Below are 20,355 nucleotides of genomic sequence, written 5' to 3'. Positions count from 1 at the left end.
TTCAAATGTGATTATGAATATTTCACTAGTGACATCAATAGCATGAAGGCAGAACTTGTGTTCCAAACAAGGAGCAAATAAATTAGGTTGGATGCTCAATCAGTACCTTTGATGTAGCTGTAGATGCGGCAGCTTGATGGAGAAGCAGACAGACGGCGCTATGACATCTACGACAAGCACATCTGCAGGACATAAAGACCCCGCAACAGATGAATGCCTCTGACAAACTGAATTGTTGGAAAAGCACACTGAAAAGTGGACAGAGCAACAGTCAGCAACAAGGGCAGCTTAGTCAGCTTGCTGACATTTGCCGAGCACAAAAACAGACCGTCCCGAGCCAAGACCTCTACGAAAGGCACAAGCTGTAACATCAGCGAGCTGCAAATGCTTACCTCGGTTTCCCGGCATCCCCGCAGTGAATGAATCCCTTGAGAAAAGTCACCGCGATCCCAAGCTGCCAACAGCACAGTCAGGTGGTTTCAGCTCAAGTAATCTGAGCAGTCTGGTGTGAATGAGGGCGAACGGTGAACTCTGCCAGGTTGCAAAGGCCACCCTGCAGACCTGTAGGAATGATTGGATGTTAGTTCAATATGTGCTGCCCAGTCAACCCACTCAGTTTAGGTGCCATGCTCATTAAAATTCTTCACTGGAAGAATATGAATTTGAAAGCACAAACTCACCGGGAGGGGAAGTGAACTTCTCAGTAATCTAAAAGGAGAGAAAAAGTGAATGTCAGTCACATAGAGCAGAACTGACTCTAATAAGGGTAAAGGTGATTGCCATTCATGTCAGCAAGTCCTTTCTGACAGCAGACATTCTGACTTGAAAGTGTTGTTCATGACGGCTGAACTCTAAGGCATGGGAAGGAGCCAGCATGCACAAAGGCAGGGCCCTGCAAACGGCACACCTGGAAGGAGTGCATGCCTTGTTGATATTACTTATTAATTAAACAAGTGCTCTTCTTTCTGCTGTGTCATGTCAAAATGGCTGCTGTCAAGATCCAAGATGGTACATGTTGTCCCCATGAACTGCTCATCTACTGCTCAGTGCTGCCACTGGTGGTTGGAGACCTGCAACAGTCTATTGCCACGCGATCAGCAAAACAGTTATTATGCACACACATGCTGACATGTATCAATGCTAGTCTAGAATAAATATTGCAAAACATTGTCGCACACTTGAACACATTATTTCCCTTAATTGTATTTATCATACAGAATAATTGACTACCTTCTATATTATTCAGAATGAGTTCCTTTTGTGTGTACTTATTTTCCCACAATATAATATTTTCAAAATGTCCACAAAGTAAATAAGAGATGAAAGCAACTGCTGCTTTGGTTACATATATAAAGCATGATATACAGTCTGTAGGCTAGCTGGTTTTATTGTTGTTATCCCAGGTCTTACACTATATCACTGGTGGATGACAGAATCCCCCTGCTCCGAATTATGTGTACTGCCCCTTTAAGAGAGCACCCGCCCACTGAGCACGTGAGACAACAAGGAAGCAGAGACAGCACCTTTTCTAAGAAGTTAAAATGCAACATTACATTGATTAAACCAAAGTGCAACGACTCATGGAAATAACGTCCTCAGTTTTCCTGTAATGTTCGTGCAGCTTTTATATCAAGGCAACATGTTTGCGTGGCTCCTGATTTCTACTTTAACGGCACTGTTTCCACTCGGACATTCGTCGCTTCCTCTCGTTATCAATACGTGGCCTTTCAAGGATGCGACGGATGCAGGTAAAGTTATTAAGGCCGTACAGTTACGTCACGTGTTCACACGGAACTGTTTCACAAGTTTCATTCAGCCCAGAGTTGCAGTCACGGGGTCATTGTTGCCCAAATCTGCTTAGAAACCTACATAATGCCATCCTTAAATTTGTATCATACTAAATGCATGTACATATATTTTGATGGTATATATATTTGTGTACGTCATGGTTTTTATTATTATTAGTTTCACATGTTAAAACAATTCACTGGACAGATCAGTTTCAGGAAATTCTTCAATAACCCTTTTATCCGACTGCATTGAATTCAGCACGAACCTGCATGAAATACTACTACGTATGCGTTGTGTATTCAATTCCATTATGAAGATGAAAACAGTCGTTTGGTCACCAGATGTTACATTCCTGCACAATAGTCTAAATTTTCTGTTAAGATAAATGCATATTTCCTTTTTTAATTCTCATTATGCTGGTTATCAAACCTGAAAATAAATACATTGTTCAAGCTGGTTCACATGGTTGTAAACGTGACATTTGAAAGAGGATATCATTTGCCACCCTGTTGACAGTCTGATATGGTGTGTTGTTATTCTGGGACATCCTCCGCTTTGTGTGTTTGTGACACGCATCTACTTTTGAATTGTGAAGTAACATCTAATGTCTCGCAGTCTTGTTGCCGAGCAGGAGCTGCAGTTTTATGAATTAATTTAATAGCATATGGTCATAGCTGTGCGTCATTTTTTTTCTATTAGATGACTCACCCCAAAAAAAGTGTTTTATCTAAGTGAATGAAGCGATGAAGGACTCTATAATTCTCTTGGCAATTATGTTTATTTTTTCCTTTCTCTATTATTTATGATTCTTTTGCTTGATTTTTTTTCCATTTCATTCTTGATTAGAGTTCTGATTAAATATTCACAGCTGAAACCATTAGGCGATGGGGAGAAAATGAATCAGCAATTGTTCTGATTCACCGATTAATTGTTTTAGTCATTAAATATATCAGCCATTCGTGCTTGTCTCTGTCTTATCTCCTTAGGTTTTGGACCTTTGGTGGAAAAGAAAACACACACAAAATGTAAGACCTCTCCTTGAGTTTTAGTAAACTGGGATAGGCATTTTTCATTATTTTCTGTCATTTTATAGGCCAAGAAGTCAGAAAGTGAGATTTACAAACCCTGGCACAAATAATACTTCCAGGATTTGCCCCTCACTATATTATAAAGTGCTTTTTTTTTCTCCACTAAAACAGCTTAACCCTACACATATGTAAGACCATCAGAGTTGGGACGGTTGATAGGAAATGTGCAGAACCCCACTCGGCTCCAGAACTGCCATTGCCAGGTCTACCGTCATTTTTTTAGTTTCTACAGGATGATACGTTGGACATGTTACAATTTAAACTATTGAAAATATTGTGACTTATCTGTGGACTTCCACCAGCCGCGCAGCTCAACGCGAAAACAGAAATGATAGAAGGAGAGCTCAAACATCTCAAGCGGCGTCGTCAGAACCTGCAGGTGTTTAAAGTTACCTCAAAAAATCTCACCATTTGATAGACGGATAGCCTTTAATTTATCAGATGTGCATCGTCTACGTTCCCTGAGGTGGGTGTGAAAATGAAAAATGCTATCTGTTCAGTGGGTAGATATTTAAAAGTGTAGTCGGTGAGCCCCCATTGATCCGCCCATGCAGATCTCTTTTCCTTAGGGGGCTTACGGAAGCAGCTGAGAATAGCAGGCTAATCTCCTCTTCCATTCGGCTGCAATTTCTGACTGTAAAGGACTGCAATTTTTGAAACGTCAAAAAAAAAAGAGAAAAGAATTATTATATCCTGAGACAAGAGCACTTACCGAAGATGGTGCACGGACATAATTTATAGATGGATGAATCATAAATGATGAGAGGAGGAATTGGTGGTGGCATCCCGCTGAACACAGTGTGATGGTCTGAGAATTTAGTGGCAAGCTGGTGACAGGGATGCCAGTTGGTGTTTTGATCCCCCATGAGCACTTGGGGGATCAGTGACCAAATGCTTCTCAGCCGCTCACATCCCATTTATTAGGAATCCATCGTGCCGGTCACCTCATGCATCATCTTTTACATACATTTATTTATACACACGTTAGTACATTCCTGTTAACGTTCAGTCTATTTATTAGTTGTTGTTGTTGCTAATAGTTTACTTTTTCTGTATTTTCTGCTATTTTTTTTCTAATATTCCAGTGCATTTTCTGCCAGAAATGCACTTTCTAGTTTGTAACAACTGCACTAATGTATGTCTTAGCGTCTCATTTAGTTGTTGTTGTTGTTTTACTTGCGTGTTTTCCTTTAATTAGCATTGTTGAAGGCAACTTGACACCCAGTACTTTCCTTGACAATGACCATCATAAATAACTTGAAGCATCTGAACCTTTAACTCATCTTTGTAGATATGTAAAATAGACATATAGATTCATTGAATTACATTATTTACTTTACATATTTAACATAATTTAAAATCACTGTCTCCAAGAAAGCAAGAGCTGAGTCGGGCGATTATTCTTGTTCACTATTAATAGGATGAGAAACCATTACTTGTCTATAACATATTACACTCAACTGTATCAATGCGTGGTTTGATAGATGTGTTTTCTGGTATCAGATCATTTCACACATTCTTTGTCAGCGCGGTTGTTTATAACCGTCCGTGTCTTTCCTCTCCCTAGACCAAGCTGAGCAGCAACAATGCCTAGTGGAATACAACAGCAGGGCCAAAGGTCACTGTAATGTACTTCCTATCTTGGGGTGGGATATCCGTCTCAAAGTTCATCGTGCGCTGAATGTTTCACCGTCTTCCTCTGCAGCGTGGAGCGCCCTGCAGGCCGGTGGCTCCGTGTTGGATGCAGTGGAGAAGGGATGTGCCCGCTGCGAGACAGAGCAGTGTGATGGCAGCGTGGGCTACGGCGGGAGCCCAGATGAGTCCGGAGAGACCACGCTGGACGCCATGATCATGAACGGGTAAGCCGTGGTCCTAAACGATCGCTTTTAGTTGAAATAAAAAAACCAGGACATGAGATGGTTAGGAATATTTGTCATGCGGCACGAGGACGCTGTTGATCAAAGAAGATGGGTAACGTGTAAAATGTACGTTTGACTATTGGAACAGCTGTTTTGTTTTCTATCCAGCTGCCATTCGTCTGCCACCTGAAAGCAGCTGTGCCCAGTTTTATCTTTGTTTTTTTTTGCTTGGATATCTAGCAATGCTGTTGTTCTGAATTCCATAAAACAAGAGCACATGAAATAGATTAGACATAAATGACCTATATTTCATTAAAAAAGACAACTCAAATGATGCACCAGCAGCTGTCAGCATATTGTGTGACTGTCACAGTTTATCTATCCGTTTAAAAAAACATTTACAGCTGTAACTGATTGACCTTTCCAGCCAGCCGCTCTTTAATAAAGCACTAATTAAGATTTGCATTTAAATCTGAAAGCTCGCCAGTTATTAAATCCTCGACTACAAACATTTACACATTTGGAAGTTTTCAGGAGAGGCAAAAATGACGGCTGGCGACGACCGACAAAAGGCAAGCAGTTTGTTATTACCATAAGGAATGTTCCTTCTTCCATTACATAGTCATGAATACATTGTGGGAAGAGGAGAGTCTCCCACACACCATCCAATATAGCTGCATAGGAATCAGCAGCAGACATATTGTACACTCTGACAGAGCAGAGGAATAGACACACCTGTACAGTTAAATGCAATCCAGCGGAACACCCCTGCAATAAAATGAGCTCTGTAATAAATTCAAAGTGTAACATTCAATTTTTGATCTTGTGTCTGGGAGACAGTCAACTCTGTGGCAACTTTAGTTTGTTGTGGTGAATAAATATTAGAAACACCTCCATGATGCAATTCATTTCATCACCACAACAAGCTGCAGCCTCCGAGGTTTAACAGATGTAGTATTTATCGCCAGGCATTTCTGGCGAATTGCATCACGCCGTAAAGAGGGTTTCTTTTTTTTTTTCTTCTTCATAATTATCCAATTCATGAACATCAGATATTGGGGGAACGTGATGTCGGGCTCGACTCATTGTGCTAATTAGCTAATCTCAAGCACAGCGTGTAAGAGTTGCAGATAATATCTAGAAAATTGGAAAGAAATTCTTGCAAACATAAAAAAAAAATCAGTTTACATTCCGTGTTTCCACAATATGTATCCTTTAGGTCTTAACAAATGTTATGTGGTTTCCTTCTTCATAAAACATTGGCAAACGCTTATTTTATCTTAACCCTAAAACACTAACGTTACAAATAATAACACCATCACTAACGTCGGGTATATTTTACCCAATATAATGTACCTGATAAAAAATACTTCTCATCAAAATATATTAAAATACAACAATACAAGGCAAATTGAAGTACTCTTCTTTTATTTTACCTTATAGAACTTCTCATAAAACAAAAAACAGGTATCATGGGGGGACCCTAAAAAAAGGCTCAGAATCAGGTAAAAAATTAGGGAATCGTCAATGAAGCATGATTATAAATATAAATAATGGAACTATGAACTTGTTCTTTGGTCCACCCGTTCTGGGACGTGTGAGCCTTGTCGGGTCTCCCTTCAATGATAATATCCACCCAAAATGAGTTTACCTTCTATCACTACCGGCGGGTGAAAATCACCCAAACACGTGCCTGTTGAAAGAAAACAGGGATTGGAGCAGAGAGACACGCCCACCTTCAATAACGTAAGTCTCTACATTTTCCGTTGCAAACTAAAAACACATATTTTTCGACTACACCTTTAATAAGGAAGGTAGCGCCGTAGTAGCACTTAGATGGCACTTACTGATAGCACTTTGTAGTTTCTTGTTGTTCTGAGTTTGTAACTAATGGTGGAATTGCACTTATTGCAAGTCGCTTTGAATAAAAGCGTCAGCTAAACGAAATGTAATGTCAGTGAGCAGCATGAAGCTACACAAGGACCCACTAATTTCAGACAAAAGCAACACAATGATAATGACGTAACCACAATCGCACAGGTGAAAATCCCCCGACGTGAGTGTTCTAGGGTTAAGTTTGAAACCTGCATCCGCCATAGTGGGACAAGAGAAACAAAACGTCCCAAAGCCTCGAGAAGTCAAGGGTCCGCGGCTCGACACTTGTGTCCAGTGACTTCTATTTTCCGTGTTCTCTCTGTCACCAGGGATACGATGGAGGTGGGTGCAGTTGCAGACCTGAGAAGAATCAAGAATGCCATTGGAGTAGCGAGGGCTGTGATGGAGCACACTGACCACACACTGCTGGTGGGAGAGTCAGGTATGCGAGGATGGATATCAGCAAAAGTGAAAAAAAAGGGGTAATCTTGACATTTAGAAATCCGGTCACATATTTAAACACGTATGTGCATAAAATGAACTGCCCAACAGAGATCTGACGCATATGTTAATAGGAGACCCCTTGATATTTTAATTTGCATACGTTTTTTGAAGCACTTGAATAAGCTTTGATCCATAGATCACAAACATCAGCAGGTAGCGATGAATGCTGCGCCCTTCAGTTTTTTCTTCTTCAGTAAAAGAATAGAGGAGCAGCTCATCTCTCAGCAAGTGATTTCCACGAAACTGAAGGCCAATGTTGAAACATTTCATTCCGCTAAGATGAGTGACTTGTAAACCAAATAATACTCATATTTCAAGATAAAAATAAACAAACTCCCACGCTTTTCCACAGTGAGATTCAAGTTCATTAAATCTGAATTGAAACATCATTCTTCAGGGAACGGTGAGGTCACAGCAGTGACCTCACCGTCACACCTCACCGAAACAGTGGCGATGTCGAACTTGTTCTCACTCACAAGCCAAAGCCAGGAGCCTAAAATGAGATTACATGTCCTCCTTTGTGTGTGTGACCCATTGTTTTCTTAAAGCCCAAAGTCAGTGTGGACCAGACTGTGTAACTTAACCTGAAAGTATTGCTTCTCTCTTTACAGCTTCTGTGTTTGCTGAAAACATGGGCTTCATCGCAGAAGACCTGACTACCAACAAATCTGTGAATATTCTCACAGAGTGGCTGAAGGGCAACTGCCAACCTAATTATCGAAAGGTGTGTGCGTCTGTGTGTGTATTAGAGAGTGTGTGTTTTTTCCTCACTTGTATTGGCTACGGGCGTGGTGCTTCTGAAAGATTGATAATAAGCAGAAAAACTGACAGGCATACGAAAGAAGTTCATAGAAAAAGTCTGCTTTTGTGGAGGAGGCGGTGCCCTACAGCGCCGGGTTGCTTCGACTCTTTAAAATGAGCCTGTTCACTTCCTCAGTAATGCCCCAAAAATCTCCAGTATCGGATTTCTTTTTTTGTTTTCCTTTTCGGACGTTATTGCTCCAGTGTGTGTGTGTGTGTGTATGTGTGTATGTGTGTGTGTGTGTGTGTGTGTGTGTGTGTGTGTGTGTGTGTGTGTGTGTGCACTCTCACTCTGGGTTGATCACATTTACACTTTTTTTTCCCACTTGGGGGCTGTCCAGTTCGATGGCCGCCGAGCTGAGTTAAACGCTTTGTTGAAGGTCATCGAGAAAAGCGTGACACTCCTACCGCCCCACTGTTGGTGCCAAAGCACACTGAAGTTACCAACATGTGTGATAGATTTGGTCAAGATGCAGCAGTAAAATACTGACAAATTGTACTAAGTATTGCTCTCCATACATGTAGGCCTTCAATACTTCTATAAATTGGTCTCTTTTTGGGGGGCGGTGGTTCCGGTTGTTGCCGAGGTCACAGGAGAACAACTGAACCTCCGTTCTGTAAAACCAAAGAGACGGTTTTCAAGGGTTTTACCTTCACCATCTTGAAATGGAATATGTTAGACTTTATGAATTATGCACAGGCTTTTTCATTAAGCAGACTAGTTGCGCCCAACTTTGCTTTATTAATGGCACAATGGCAGCCCCGTATAAAAGGTAATGCTGACGCAGATGCATGCGATGTGAAAAGACCTTTTGCTTTAGCATTTAGGTTTACCTTTTTTATGGCCCGGCGTTTTGTTCACTTAAACTCAAAATGTGACATTTTGGAGCAGACTTCCGCTCGCATGCAACATCAAAGGGAGCAGAATGAACTTCTTCACACCTCCCTGCAGGTCAAGCTGGCGCATCAGTCACTCATGAGAGCGGAGAAGGCACCTTGAGGGAGAGAGACAGGGAAACCTTTTCTCAAACTGCACTACCCTCAGGTACACTGGGTTGTCGGTCTCAATAAAACACAGGCTTTGACTGCAGCAGGGATTTAAACTGAGGTGTTTTGTTCATTTAATGGTTTCAGTCACTGGGAATGAGATACTAGAGTCCAAACGGAGCAAGACTCCCTACTGTTTATTATCAGGTGCCAAACCACTCGTGAGAATTGCGCTGATAGATTTATTTCCTCACACGACAGCAAATCAAAGCAAATGTCTGCATTTTATCGCACGCCTTGATTATGAAATTATGCAAACGGGCGCTGATGTTTCCTCTCCTGTCAAAAGAATGTGCTTCCAGATCCGTCCGCGTCCTGTGGACCCTACAAGCCGAGGGCGACAGTGAGACAGAACAAGAGGGCACGGCGTGCCAATACGCGCTCCCACGACACCATAGGTAGGTTTTCATCTGTTAACGCGGAATGTGAAGTGAAGCCAGCTTTCCTCAGGCATTTTTATACCGTTTAGTAAGTACTTCATTGAACAGAGGCATGGATGGGAGAGTGAAGCCGCCACCATGTGCCAAGAAACACAGACAGACCTATTAGTAGAGGTTAGCAAGGAAGACGTTCTGGAGGTCTAAAGGTCATGTTTACACTCATGTGCATACTTGTATTGTTGGGTTACTACTTGAACATGTGTACATGCTTTAATGTAAAAAAAAAAAATAGACCTGTCTGAATAGACCTGCGTTCACCGTGCACCTGGAACGCGAGTGAAACGTGGCGCTCGTTTGCGAGCCGTGGGCGGTATCTTCTAAAAGAGCCTCCATGAGGCATAGGAGAAGGAGCCAAATCTGAACGGCTTGTCGAATCATGTCTTCTGATCCAGGCAGCCCACTAAAAAAATACAACTAACTGGGCTGTCTTATTTCACAGTTTGTGGGCTTGTACGTGAACAAGCAGTGAAAAAAGCATGTTTTTCATGATATATACCCAGAATTCCCTTTCTTTTTTTTTTTTTTTTTTTACCTGACCCAATTTAACGTGATCTGAGCTCAACCATCAGGACACCTGGAGTTGTTAGGAATTCAATATAATGCTGTCAAAGACAGTATTAGCAGTATAAGCGCTACCTCACACAAGGGCTTTAAATGACTTTCTCTTTAGCTAAAAGGATCTCCTGGGGATGGCTGACATTTCAAAAAAACTCTTCTTTTGTTTTTTTTTGCACCAGGGATGTTGGCTCTGGATCGAGACGGTCACATGGCTGCTGGTACATCGACCAATGGGCTGACTCACAAAGTTCCAGGGTATGTAGAACAGTATCCTAATCTGCAGTACATTAAGTTTTAGCATACTTTTGTTTCAGTTGAATAACATTTCGAATAAGTTCTATTTAGTATAGCTATTTAATGTGTGTTAGTTTGGTTGAAAGGGTTTCATAATGCATTGTAATACTGAACAATAAGATGCTGCAAATCTGAGTGTTACAGTGCAGTTAAAGTGGCCATTTAATGAAAGAATATAAGTGATATACTTTTTCGGCGTGCGTTTTAAATCCCCGTTCACGTTCCTTGCCCTGCAGCCGCGTGGGGGACTCTCCCATCGTCGGGGCGGGGGCCTACGCAGATCGCAAAGCTGGAGCTGCCGCCGCTACCGGAGACGGAGACCTCATGATGCGCTTCCTGCCAAGGTGCGCGTCGTTTGTTGTGGTCTCTTCCTCGCTTCCAAACGTACACGACGATACCTTCCTGTCACGAATAGTCATCACATCAGAATTTCTCTCTGCAGTGTTGCATTTTAAAATTCCAAGAGGAAAAAGTTGACTGGAACTCCTCTTTGGCACACTAACCAGGATTTATTAGTGCTTTTTATTTTATAATAGGAATTTTACAGTGCTTTCTTTTTAGCCAGAAGAACTGTCTTTCAGTGACTATTGCAATCTGTGTCACATGCAGTTTTTCCAACAGCCAATTTGTGGTGTGAACCTCTTGCTGAAAGTGCAACAACATTATTATAAAGAGTGGAGGTGTGACTACATTGCCCCAAAACTGTCATATGTACATTGCACAGAAGAAGTGCGATATTTTTTTTGGGGAGACTAAAGCTGCTGTTTGCTTCCAGGCTGTGAGAGTTTGGCAGTCTCCGGCGGTTTATTTTTTTAAAGATTTATTTATCTAGCATAGTTTGGGGAGTACACACACTGTTTTCTTTAAAGTTGCACGGAGCTCTACATTCATAGTCACACACAACCACACCGGAGGGTTCGCCTATTTCAATCACAGCTTTCTGATTCACTTCCTGGAACGATTGGGGGGGGGTGTTACGTTTTTTTCCTCCAAAAAAAAAGACTGGTGTGGACTGAAGAGTGTTTATCATTCATTCCCCATGCCAAACACATTTTTTTTGTTGGTATGATTGCAAGCCTTCCCTCGGGACTTCACTGTCAAAATGTACCAGTAACACATCACCGACAGGAGGCCGTGTTAAAATATGTCGTGACGGTCCAAAAATCTTGAACTTTTCCTTTTTAACAAGTGTTATGAAATGAGTCTAAATATAAAATATCTCTCTCCAGAATGTTACTCCAACTAATTAGCTTGCCATCTTGGTGGGGAAAATAACACCAAGCAGGGTAGATCTCCAAGTACTCACTTGGGAATGAGTTTACACATTTAACACTTTGAAATTCAAAACTTTTACAAGGCAATTTCTCGGGAAATTGCAAAGTTAACGACACTCTTATTGTCTCTGCAGAGCAAGTCATTTCCACGTCAATTAAAAAGTAGTGTGATGACTCTTGCATGGTTTCTTGCAGTGTTTCAGTTTTTCTTGATATTGATTTGTTTGCATCAGATTCATCTCACACCATAATTACGAGTTGCGCCCCCATCATCATCATCATCATCATCATCATCATCATCCTGGTTGGTGGCCCTGACAGCACTTGTTAGCTCGCCTCATGTGTACTGCATGTAATCCTGCCAACAGTTACTTGGCCGTGGAGCTGATGAGGGCCGGGGCAGATCCCACGGCAGCCTGCAGGACGGCCATTTCCAGAATCAAGAGGCATTACTCCGACTTCTTTGGAGCCGTCATCTGCGCTAACACAACAGGCCATTATGGTGAGTGTTAAGGTTCACACATACGGACCGATCGGACACTGCTAAAAGGTGTTAAGACACACATGCTCGCATCTACGGAGATGGAGACGGGCAGGTGCATGAACATGAATATGTTTTTTTAATTGTGCTTGCTTTCAATTGGTGTAAAACATGTTGAACTTCCATATTTAAATTCTGGGGGAAAAAAAGAAACGTACAAGACAAAATACAAAAATACATCAGGTAGTTTACTGCTTCCTTTTCATTGGTCATCATTAAAATATTATTGATGCTGAATATTGGTATTTTGAGGCTTTAAAACAGCTCAATCTAAAATGTAACTCATTTAAATATATTTTTCATACATAATTAATATGAGTCTCTATCATGGCCTTGATACAGTGATCTCATCAACAAAATATTCCAAATTGAAATGAGCAATTTAACACGGACTCTGATGACCGGACAATGAGCATGAAAGCCGGTTTGGCGATAAAAGGATAAATCAAATGTGAGATTTGACTTTGCTTTCACAGATGTTTCCAGAGGTCTGTGTAGTAACGGGGATGTGATAAGACTTATTAGCTCTTTTACGGGCGATCTAGCTGCAGATCACATTTTAATACAAGAAATGTATTTGCCGTTAATGGGAAGAGTGTCAACATGTCCGTTTCTCTTGTTTCTCTTTGCTCTCCTCAGGTGCCGCCTGTAACAAAGTCCCCGGCTTGTCCCAGTTTCACTACATGGTGTCCAACTCAGAGTCCGACTTCCCTCTCCTGAAATCTGTGGACTGCTTCTAATTGCTGTATGATTGTGTGCATCTCTTTTATTGAAATGAAACTATCAAATTAATTAACATTCTCCATGCTGTATTTATTAGGCTTGTTTTAATTAAAAAAGAAAATGTGATTTTAAAAAAATATTTCTGTTTTTACTGTTTTGGATATTTATTCATCATTCTTGTGATAACTTTGAAACACATCTTTGAAAGATGAACATCATGGGACATGATACAGATATAATGCAAATGGTTGGTTCGATAGATCATTCAGTTAATAAACATTCTCCATTCATTACCAGTTCAGTGCAAATCGGTGTATTTCACAACGTTAACTATGAGTTAAAGAGTCCTTTTCTGTATCATACATCTATATCCATGTATTTAAATGAACATATAGACAATCAGAGTTTCATGCAGGAGTAAAACACTAACAACCAGGGAGCATTGAAACCCCTGGTCCCTTCTCTGCCCACTGGAAAAAGTCACACTGTTTACTCTTTTGAAAGCAGCAGATGTAGAAATTCCGGCCGTTGTTGGGTCCCAGTTTCAGAACTGTCCTCATTAAACTGCGTTTCCCATGGTGACAAAAGGGGAAGTGCAAGTCAGCCCACTGCAACAGAGGAAATAAGGTTTTATTAACTATGTTGTTATCTTTTATTTCTGGCATTTAAATTTGATGCCAACACATTACAACGATTGTGGCGAAGCGGAAACTAAACTACTTAAAAAAATAAATAATCTTCCAGGCTACGTCGTGCAAATTCACCTCGAAGAAGTTACACTTGGTTTCTCGGGGAAGCGAGCAGGCGTAGAACTGCCGTCCCTTATTGTCCCCGTCCTTGTGCACCGTTCTGAGGGCGGCTGGGCGGCGATGGGATGCACAACAGGGGGCGCTGGGAGCGGAGGACACGGGGGGGCCGCGGCTCGTCGCTTCTATTCTGCGCACACTGGCGGGAGTGAAGAAAACAGTCCTTTAGTTAGAGACCAACAGAAAATAAAGCACAAGTGTACCTGTCACATCAGCCCTTATTAGTGCACAAACAACCCTCTCTATAACAGGGTGTGCTGATGTGTGTGTTGGTGATAATTTGCACTGCATCCTACGATGGCTATTCATCAATCTGAACTTTTTTTCTTTTTTAACAATGTTGCTTTACGGTTCCACAGTCCGATGCTTTTTTCCCTTTTCTTTTTCATCCCACTTATCTCCCTGAGGTTGCAAAAAAAAAAAAAAAAACTTCTCTTATTATAAACTTATTCACGAAAAGCCAAGCGAGAGATTCACTCACCCGGAGTTGGGGGCTCCATTTTGAGCATTGTTACTGGGAAAGGGGCTGTGATCAATTCTCATTTTCTTGGATGGGTGACTGTAGGAGGCCAGCGATTCCCCGTTGGAGACCTCGGCACTTTGCCTCCGCGAGCCACCAGAGGCATAATTGGGGCTTGTTGTCCCTTGGCAGACGCTGTATTTATATAAACCTCGCTCTGCCGCCAAGGAATTCAAATGACTGCCGGCCGGGGAGAGAGGGGAGTTTACAGGCTCTGGCTTCTCGCTCATGTCGGAGAAAACAAGGGTGGAAGTCCCGAACGCAGACCTCCAGTTGACTTTGAGCTCCTCCTGTGGCTTCCTGAAGGCAGTGCACGGGTATTTGGTCAAGCCGGCGGCGAAGGGTGATGCCTCCGTGTTAATGTCATCTTTGTGGACTGTGGAGATGGAGCCAGAGAGAGAAACTCATTTCATGTTCAGCAGCTGCAGCTTATTTCCGATGCACTGGCTGCTCCCATAAAATGCAGGTTGTTGTCGGCTTTAAGTGGTTATCTTGCTATAAAATTTACCAGTAAGCAGCAAACTGCCGCGCTGTGTCGTCAAATAAAGTGTCACACAATCTGTTGAGCTGAAGAGGCGCTTATGCAAAAAATTTGGTGAAATTATCCCCCGCTATTATAAAAAATGGTGAATGACATCAGTCATCAACACGGAGCTGGGGTTAAGTGTTACTCTCCCCGTCCCTCAGCAACCATCAGTGTGCCCGAGAGCAAGGCACTTAACCCTCAGCTGTTTTAGTGAAGCGGCCCAGTGGCCAACAGGAGAACATGCAATATAAATGTACAAATGTAAATATTTTAAAAAGGCAACTTTCTCTGAGGGTAATTAAGTATCTGTTGTAAATGTACAGAGTTGAGAGACAACCCTGCAGCAGTAAAGGCTTTTACACACCAGGGGTGAGTTTTTTCGCACATCAATATAGATTTTTTTCTAACTAGCCGATTTGAGCATCTAGTGAGCCTCGAGTGACAAAAGGTTGAGAAACCCTTTTTTATGTTAATCAACAGGTAAAAGACCGTTTATGGCAAAGTAATCCAAATTAATTTCATAAATGCCGCCACGTCCAAAGTGCGAATCGTTTGGGTCATCTGAACCAGACTGCAGGAGTCAAGTCCAAAGCCGATAGGTTGATGTATGACTGGAAAGCACAACACAATCAGCGACGGGCAAACTATTGTCTTGAGTGATTCTCCTACAGCTGCACAATCAGATATCATTAAAGAAAAAGCGTGATTTAATCAAAATTTTGCAGTATGATCCTAAAAAACAAACCAAACACAAAGTAAACCATTCAGCTGTGCACCAGAGAGACAGCAGGGACAGTTATTTCAAACACTGGTTCGCTGTAGTCAGAGAAAAATGGCCAACTGACAGACACGCTCACTGCGCCGCAATATACTGTACCCACACACACACACACACACAACTACTCAGTTTCACTTGAACAGCTTGTATTGGTGTCTGGTGCCTTGCTCAGAAGTACTTAAGCGTCAATGGCACACAGTATCATTCATGGGTCATTCAGCGAAACAGAAAAACTACAGCGACTATCATTTTATCTCTCGCTAACAAGGACCTTCTGCCACCCCATTAAACCCAGAGACTGTACAAACAGAGCATTTCGCTCACCCTCAGGCCTTGGAGTGAGGCAGGCGTCGCAGGCTTTCGCTCCTGGCGGGTTGATGAGCGTGCAGAGTTGACAGGCCCAGTCCTCTTCCTCCCTCTTCGCCACGTTGTCGTTGGTCCTCTCATTGTAGGCCCAGCTAATCAAACTGTTCCTGACTGGGAGCTTACTGGATCAAAGAAGAAACATGGAAACAGACACACATCAATGAGGGTGGACACAAAGTTTTTGTCCACCCTCATTTATATCAGCGATGGTCAGCTAAATATTAGAAACACTGATCAGTATGACAACTTAATTACCCAGCAGCCACAAAATACTGTCTCCAAAATGACCATACAGCTGAATCAACAACTTTCTAAAATAACAAAAACAGAAAACATGATGACCTTGATGAAAGAAGGGTGTCTGGGGAGGTGTGTATTACACTGCCTTGGCTGTAACTAGGTGTACCTAATAAACTGGCAACTGAATGCATCTTCCATTCCGGGAAATGTGACCTAAATTATTTACACCGTGTGCATATGTAAACACACATTTCCTGGATTACTCATATTACAGGCATTACTCTGTAGGAACTGCATAATGAGCAAAACAAATGTACACAATTAGACAACACATACTATTGTCGTAAGCCGACTATAGGAAACACAGGCAAAGAGAAGAGGCAACTTTAACTTGACAAACATTTGCAGTTCAAGCAGAGGATGAAGATATGCGACGAGGCAAACGGGCTACACATAATTGCTCCGAGCATACATGTTGGTGCTCTGACATGAAGCTCGACTATGTTTGACAAGAAGGCAAATCTGCAATGCCAACAGTCATGGAGGAGGAAAGTAACAGCGGCTTTGAGGAAACTTTCCTCACAGATTGCTTTATCAGCTGTGTAATGCGTTGTAAGGGCTTTAGGCTCTAACCCCTCGCAAAGCTTTGCTCAAATACAACCCAGGAGGTGTTGAGCCTGTGCCCTGTCTGGCAAACACAGCCGTATATGCGCATTAATTTCCCCCCCATAACACTTCCCACTCCCTGCCAAGCCCATCTGCCTGCAAAGATGGCCCCGCTAAATTTGAGCGTATTATCGAAAAAGGCTTTAGAACTTTCTGCAAAGACTAGGTTTAAACTAAATAAATAAAGAATGACACCATGTCGCTTTTTTTTAAATATTTAATCAAAAACGCCTCCGAAACATATTGGGAACAATCGAAAGTGAAAGGTGTTATCCTATATTGGAACATTTTAGTTTTAAAGAGTTAAGCATCATCTAGATCAGTGGTTCTCAAATGGGGGTACTCTTACTCTTACTCTTACTTGAAGGCACCCCAGGGGGTACCTGAGATTAAAAATATATATATATATTTAAAATTAGCATTAATTCAAAAATCCTTTAAAAATAGTTTTTTAATAAATATTCAATAAGATAAGTGTAAGTTCTTAAACTGAATTGTATATATTCTATATCAAATCAAACACTAATGGCACAGCGTTGTGTATTACATTGTTTTTTCAACCCAAAATGCTTTGTGCTGGTTAGCGGGTACTTGGGTAAAAAAGATTCCACAGGGAGTACATCACTGAAAAAAGGTTGAGAACCACTGGTATAGATCATAAAAAAATTTTTTTAAAAGGAAATACACGAAATGTAGCCAAACAACAATTATATTAAAAAGGATAATCTTGTTGTCTCTGAGGCCAAACTCCAATGAACCAAACCCTGACAGCAATGCACGGCCATACTGTTTCAGTCACAGTGCCAAACGTCTGTGAGGATTTGTACCTGACGTGGACCCCGCTGGGATCTCCCTTCTGACAGCTCCCGCAGAAATAAGTCATCCTGCCGTTGTCTCCGAGACGACAGACCGTGATGACACGAAGGCACTGGCCGCACCGGGGACGCTTGTAGACTTTGTAATGTTTGGAGAGAGGGGAGCCAGATTTGCGACACTGATAGAGATGAGTAAGGCAGACGAGAGTGAATAAAAAAAGATGAGGATAAAGAGCAAAAGGAAGGAAAAAAAAAGAAAAGAAAATCATTCACCTTCTCGTACTTATCTATTATGCATAGACGGGAATATTTGTTTTATCTTTTCTCTAGGCGGCGGGGCTTTGGCTTCTTCCCTGCTTCCTCTGCGATGCAGGATTTTAAGTTAATCTGCTATTGCAAGTCAGTCTAAATGAGGTGTCAGCTAAATACCTGCAAGTAAACGTGCCAGCCAGCCAGCCCCGTTTTGAATACACATGTTTTTGCCATCGATTGAGAGATGGAGAGACTTTCTAACCTTGTAGAAGAGAAGCGTGAAATCACGCGTCATCTTCACCACGTGGCGGATCTGCTCGTCTGTCAGCTGTTGGACCTGAAGAATCAAGCGGTGAGCTTTGGTGAGAGAGAGCAAACCTCATTTGTATAGCTCTTCATTTCAAGACAGAGATGAAAGGCGCTTCACAGTCAGCAAATCAATAATACAAGCCTATGAACAATGAAAAATAAAAAAGGACCAGACACGAAACGAAGAAGAACTGGATTTAAAATGATGCAACGGAGGAAAATGACTGTCAATGTATTTCCAAGACTTGAAGCCCAGGCAGCAAGAACCTGACTCACAGAGTAGAGAAAAAGAAGCACATTAACATACACCACGAGTCGCTTTTTTTTTTTTTTTCAGGACACCTAGGGGCTTGATTAAGGGGAGGGGGAGCTCGTAAAGATTCAGAGTCCCAGACGAAGAGGCCGAAAGTCCTAGATTAATATTTTGGTCCAGCATGCTATATTATATAAACCCCATCTCATACTTTCTAAAAGGTGAGCGGAGCCAAACCAAGCCCCTGGTAATAGTTACGTAATAGCAGTATGTATGCCGCAAAGCATGTCCCTTAAAGGTGATGGATAGGTCACAAAAAAAAAAAAATTTAATTACACTTTTCTTCTATGGTTTGCTTAATGAAAATTGGATCTTTCACATTTCACGTGATATGATTTCCACATCATAACTAAGAAACATTCATGTAATGTTTTTTTTTTTAAACATGTTAAGAGTCAGAGAGAAGAAGAAAAAAAATGAGAGCCTCGATATACATTCATGAAAAAAAGAGAAGAGAAACGGGCATATGTGTTGCAATGTGCTTGTTTGTCTTTTCCCCTGTTTCTCCCTCCTCATTGCAATGCATCAGTCAATCATACAAGAGCTTAAACTTTTTTTTTTTTCTTTCTGCGAGAGTTGTCTTGCATTTTTATGCTTTTTTTTTGTGTGTGTGTGTGTGTTCCTCTGCTGAACACAATCCATCATCTTTTCCATACCTTCACGGCTGGATGGAGGCCCGAGTCAAACAGGGCTTCGTTTTTAATGATGTTGCCGACTCCTGGCATGACGGCCTGGTCTAGGAGAACGTCGCACAGCATCCTGCCGCTCTGGCTCCTCACCGCCTCCACGGAGCGGGAGAAGCTGAACTCGGAGGAGCACACATCCAGACTCTCCAAGGCTCTCACCCTTTGCTCACAGTCCTCTGTCAACCTGCAAAAGCACGTGGTTTTACAACACGTATGGCTGCCACGATTGAACGCATGCCACGAGGTCAATCGGTCCATTTCTCGAAGGTTAAGTGAAAAAAAAAAAAAAATCCTTTCACATATTCTGCTGTTTGTTATGAGGTAGGACGGTGTAGGTCAAACTTTCAGGCGGCAGAAAAATGAATGTCTGCACACCGGGACCTGACAGTCAATGAACAGGACAAATGTCGATGTGTTTCATGCAACAACAGCCGCCGTCTTCAGACACAGCCTAATGTAGGACATGCCCACTGAATGAGACTCATACTCCAAGGTGAACCTCTGTCACCTCAATCTATCTCGGCTGCGCCCGTGTCCCCGTTACCTTATTTCCACCGTGCTGTCAAAGAAGCACACGATGTCGTTAGTCAGGTGTATTTGCAGCACCGGTGCGGAGCCGGCCCTATCCTTCCTCTCAGCAGGGTTTATACGCATTGATCCATTCATCCCAAAATGGACTCTGAAGGCAAAGAAACAGAGAGAGCAAGTCTCAATTTGCATGGAAGACTTGGTAACAAAACGATGGAGAGGTGGCGCCCGGTGGTCGGAGACATCAGGTGCGATGGGGACGTCACAGCTATGAAGAGCCAAAAAATATGCGGAAGTGTTCTCACGCAAAGCAGTAACACTTCAACCTGCTCGCTCACTTCAATGCAGCTGTGCATCCTCTAAAGACGAGTGGTTGATTATAATTTGATGATTAAAATAAGTATAGGCTCACTCTGTAAACTGTCACAATTAGGGCTGGGTTATATGAAGGCATATACAGTATATACTGTGAGAAAAATACAAGAAAATACAACTGTTAAATATTGTACAGTATTGTTTTTACGGTTGAATTATCCCTGTAATACTTCAGGCTGTTTAGTCCATTGCTTAAATTCCTCATTAGATCACAAAGACTGACTGTGTAACAGAATTTGCATTAATCCCAAAACCCCAGGAAGCATCGACTGAGCGAGAAGTGAGGATACTCGGAGACTGTCCCTGCGTTCCAAAAAGCATAGTTTGTATTTTGAGTACACACTGCAGCTGCCCTCACACAGTATGAACTGTTGCATGCA

General features: G+C 42.0%; 2 protein-coding genes across 2 annotated transcripts in view; one reads left to right on the top strand and one right to left on the bottom strand.

The window, feature by feature from the left end:
- Nucleotides 1–1,639: 1,639 nt before the first annotated feature.
- aga (aspartylglucosaminidase) lies at nucleotides 1,640–12,889 on the top strand (the record flags this gene model as incomplete). The annotated part of the gene is made up of 9 exons (XM_079228613.1): nucleotides 1,640–1,748; nucleotides 4,585–4,738; nucleotides 6,943–7,055; nucleotides 7,729–7,841; nucleotides 9,255–9,363; nucleotides 10,143–10,218; nucleotides 10,494–10,601; nucleotides 11,900–12,033; nucleotides 12,712–12,889. 9 exons carry the CDS (start codon nucleotides 1,640–1,642, stop codon nucleotides 12,810–12,812), a joined length of 1,017 nt encoding a protein of 338 aa, XP_079084739.1. The 3' UTR covers nucleotides 12,813–12,889.
- Nucleotides 12,890–13,110: 221 nt separating this feature from the next.
- Nucleotides 13,111–20,355, bottom strand: part of neil3 (nei-like DNA glycosylase 3) — a gene marked incomplete at its 5' end in the record, with an annotated part of 9,461 nt that continues 2,216 nt past the window's right edge. The window contains 8 exons of the mRNA XM_079228457.1: nucleotides 13,111–13,403; nucleotides 13,560–13,740; nucleotides 14,083–14,497; nucleotides 15,750–15,913; nucleotides 17,525–17,691; nucleotides 18,027–18,101; nucleotides 19,043–19,256; nucleotides 19,617–19,751. Of these exons, the coding sequence (XP_079084583.1) occupies nucleotides 13,221–13,403; nucleotides 13,560–13,740; nucleotides 14,083–14,497; nucleotides 15,750–15,913; nucleotides 17,525–17,691; nucleotides 18,027–18,101; nucleotides 19,043–19,256; nucleotides 19,617–19,751 (1,534 nt within the window). The 3' untranslated portion in view covers nucleotides 13,111–13,220. The remainder of the gene's footprint in view (nucleotides 13,404–13,559; nucleotides 13,741–14,082; nucleotides 14,498–15,749; nucleotides 15,914–17,524; nucleotides 17,692–18,026; nucleotides 18,102–19,042; nucleotides 19,257–19,616; nucleotides 19,752–20,355) is intronic.

The sequence above is a fragment of the Taurulus bubalis genome (genome assembly GCF_910589615.1).
Source record: "Taurulus bubalis genome assembly, chromosome: 13".
Lineage (NCBI taxonomy): Eukaryota > Metazoa > Chordata > Actinopteri > Perciformes > Cottidae > Taurulus > Taurulus bubalis.
The sequence above is the reverse complement of the archived record's forward strand: the minus strand, read 5'-3'. Positions and strand labels throughout refer to the sequence as shown.